Raw genomic sequence first — 3,251 nt, 5'->3', positions numbered from 1 at the left:
TCATTTGGGCTATCATGCGTGTGTGGTGTTCTTGTATATGCTGATTGGGCTGTCACGTGTGCATATCATTGTCCAAAAGCATTTGTACTGTTGTTCTTGTATATGGACCGTTATTGGTGGATCCATGGAGTATTCATTTTGTAGCATAGCATTGGCTAGGTGATTACAAAAGGGTCCAAATTTCGGCAGCCAATCAAACCGTTGAACGTACTAGTACTACTACAATGACGGTCGTCAAGGATGGAAGCACAATAATAAAATAATTTAGGCAATCGGTCGCTAAATCAAAGGCAGTCTTATCCCATGTGAAGCCGAGGAAAACTCGGTCAATTTGAAGAGTTTCATACGGAACATTTTCAGCTGTCACGGTATTGACGAGTGACATTGTCCTTCTCCACGCACCTGCTTGACCATGCTTCTACTATATGCCATTACCCAGAGCCAGCCAGAGCCCATCGATCACACGCAACAAGTTTTCTCCCCCACAAAAAACACCAGCACGACGTCGTCGTTGTTTGACAAAGCAGCGGGCGACGTACGTGGCCGTGGAGCATCATCCCAGGTCTTTTCTCCTTGTAAAAAAACTCGAGTTTCAGCAAGACCAAAGCCCTCCTCGACCTCAAAAAAAGACCAAGCCCTCCTCGGCGGCTTGGCCAGTGCGCGGCACGTCGATCGCAGTCTGCCCGCGCAGGCGCAGACTGGCGTACGGCACGCTGGTCAGACGGGACATTCCCTGAGCAGAATGCACCAGAGCGACAAGCTTCTTCTACTTCTACTGCTGGAAAGATTGGGAAAGCAGGAGCACCGTGCACGCACACGGGAGGAGTCGCTGCCCGTGCTTTATTGCCGGAATTCTCCGTGGTGGCGGTGGCAGAGACGTGCGCCACCACGCACGAACCCTTATTTTTTCTTTTCCTTTCCTGATAACGCTGTGCACTTAATTGTGTGCACGGAAGCTTTTGGTCCAGAAACGCACAAGATAGATAGAGATAGAGCGGCTGGTGGCGTACGGCGCTACTGCGACTAGAGCCGGCCGCACGACCAGCGGCCCTCCCGGCGCCACGCACGCCCGGCGACCGCAACGTGTGCGGCCGCCGCGTTGACATCCTGACGGTGCGGCACAGCACCGGCGTGCGCCGCGTCATCGCTTCCTCTGTGCCAGTAACGGCTTTTGGCGGCGTGAACGAAACGGAAAGACGCCCCCGACGCTCAGTTGCCGCCGCGGCACGGCGACCGAGCCGAGCCGAGCCAGCTCGATCGGGGCGGTGCGTGCCGAGTCCCCAGCCCCACCGATCCGATCGGCAAGTCCCAAGCAGGTTCGCTCCCCACAGACATACCAGATCCCGACGCCCCCACCACCCCGCCTCCCTCCCTCCCAAAACTCGCGCACCCAGGCACCGCACCGCACCGCACCAGACCGGCAGGCCGAAACGGGCGAATTTTACCCGCCGGCCCGTCCCGTCCCGGAGCGCGCCGCGAGCCTGCCATGGCGGAGTGCCGCAGCCTCATCGAGTTCCTGCGCGCCTTCGAGCACCACCGCAGGGCGGCCGACTCCTCCTCCTCGTCCGCCGCCGCCCGATCCAAGCGCGCGCCGTCCCCGCCCTCCTCCAGGCGCCACCTCACCGCCCTCTGCGACCACTCGCCGATGGCCGTGGTGGACGCGCTGGTGCTGCTCGCCGTCCTCGCCGCGCTGGGCTTCCTCGTGGCCCCGCACGCCAGGCTCCTCCTCCTCGAGGCGCGCGCGCTGCTGCTCCGCCCGGCGGCCTCCTGCCTCTCGGCCGCGCCGCTCGCGGGGGCCGCCGCGGCCGTCGCCGGGGCCGCGCTCGGCTGGGCGCTGCTGGGCCACCACGCGCGCAAGTGCGGCAAGCCGCGCTGCAGGGGCCTCAAGAAGGCCGTCGAGTTCGACATCCAGCTCGAGACGGAGGAGTGCGTGCGCGGCCGCCCCACCCCCGCCGCGCGATCGGCGCTGCTCGCCGCCGCGGGCGCGCGCCCCGTCGATCTCGGCGACGCGCACCGCGAGCTGGAGGCCGAGCTCCGCAAGATGGCGCCGCCCAATGGCCGCACCGTGCTCATCTTCCGCGCGCCCTGCGGATGCCCCAAGGGCCGCATGGAGGTCTGGGGCGCCAAGAAGGTGCGCCGGATCAAGAAGTAGACAGACACAAGATGAAGGGTCAGATAGTTCCTTCTTTACTAGCAGCAATAAACAGTAGCTGAAATACAGGTTGCCTCCCTCCTTGGTAATAAGTATAGCGAGAGAGAATAAAGAGATCATACAAATAGTTATATCAAAATATCAGATGATAGACTATAGATTATGTGTTACCAACTTACCATGCAGAGGATGTTTGAACATAAATATATATCGATGCTTGTTCATTCTCTGTTTTTTATGAGATTCTGAATCCTAGGTCGGTTGCTGTTCTTTCCAGGTGCTTTTTGAATGTCTGTTTGATCTCTCTTGGTCTACTTTTTGGATAGTATATTCCTTTGATGCTGCTGGGATAAGTTTCTTTGATGCCACTGTGTTTGCGTTTTTCCTCCTAATAACAGTAGTTTGTGTTTATTTGCCTAGATGAAATGTTTCCTTGCCTGATTCTTGCTGTCCTGCGGTAAATCTTTAACTCCTTCAGACATGGATGATAACTGATCTTTCATTGTATTTGGGTGAAGTACTAGTTGAGGTTACAATTTTCTTCGATTTGTTGAATATTAAGATGGCCACTTAGAAATTCGCTTGGCTTCAGTGGGGTTTGAAAAATTATTGGTTAGCTGAAGTTTAAATTAAATATGTAATTCAATATAAGGAAACAAATTTCTAGAATTTATATGCTCAATGTATCTTTTGTTTCTCATGTTTTAAAATTATTGGTCTACTTTTTGGATAGTATATTCCTTTGATACTGCTGGGATAAGTTTATTTGATGCCACTGTGTTTGCATTTTCCTCCTGACAGTAGTTTGTGTTTATTTGCCTAAATAAAATGTTTCCTTACTTGATTCTTGCTGTCTTCGGGTAAAATTCCAACTCCTTCAGGACATGGATGGTAGCTGATCTTTCGTTCTATTTGGGTGAAGTACTAGTTGAGGTTGCAATCTTCTTTCATCTTGATCCAGTGAATCCTAATCTGGTACTCCAGTATACTCTTTTAAATATTAAGATGACCACTTTGTAATTCGCTTGGCTTCTGTGGGTTTGAAAAATTATTGCTTTGCTGAAGTTTAAACTAAATATGTTCCTCAGTACAAGGAATA

General features: G+C 53.4%; 1 protein-coding gene across 1 annotated transcript; it reads left to right on the top strand.

The window, feature by feature from the left end:
* The first annotated feature begins 966 nt into the window (after positions 1-966).
* Positions 967-2,422, top strand: LOC123079541 (uncharacterized protein At5g19025). The gene has a single exon (XM_044502319.1). It carries the CDS (start codon positions 1,487-1,489, stop codon positions 2,150-2,152), a length of 666 nt encoding a protein of 221 aa, XP_044358254.1. The 5' UTR covers positions 967-1,486; the 3' UTR covers positions 2,153-2,422.
* The last annotated feature ends 829 nt before the right edge of the window (positions 2,423-3,251 follow it).

The sequence above is a fragment of the Triticum aestivum genome, chromosome 3D (genome assembly GCF_018294505.1).
Source record: "Triticum aestivum cultivar Chinese Spring chromosome 3D, IWGSC CS RefSeq v2.1, whole genome shotgun sequence".
Lineage (NCBI taxonomy): Eukaryota > Viridiplantae > Streptophyta > Magnoliopsida > Poales > Poaceae > Triticum > Triticum aestivum.
This window is presented reverse-complemented; position numbering and strand designations above follow the sequence as displayed.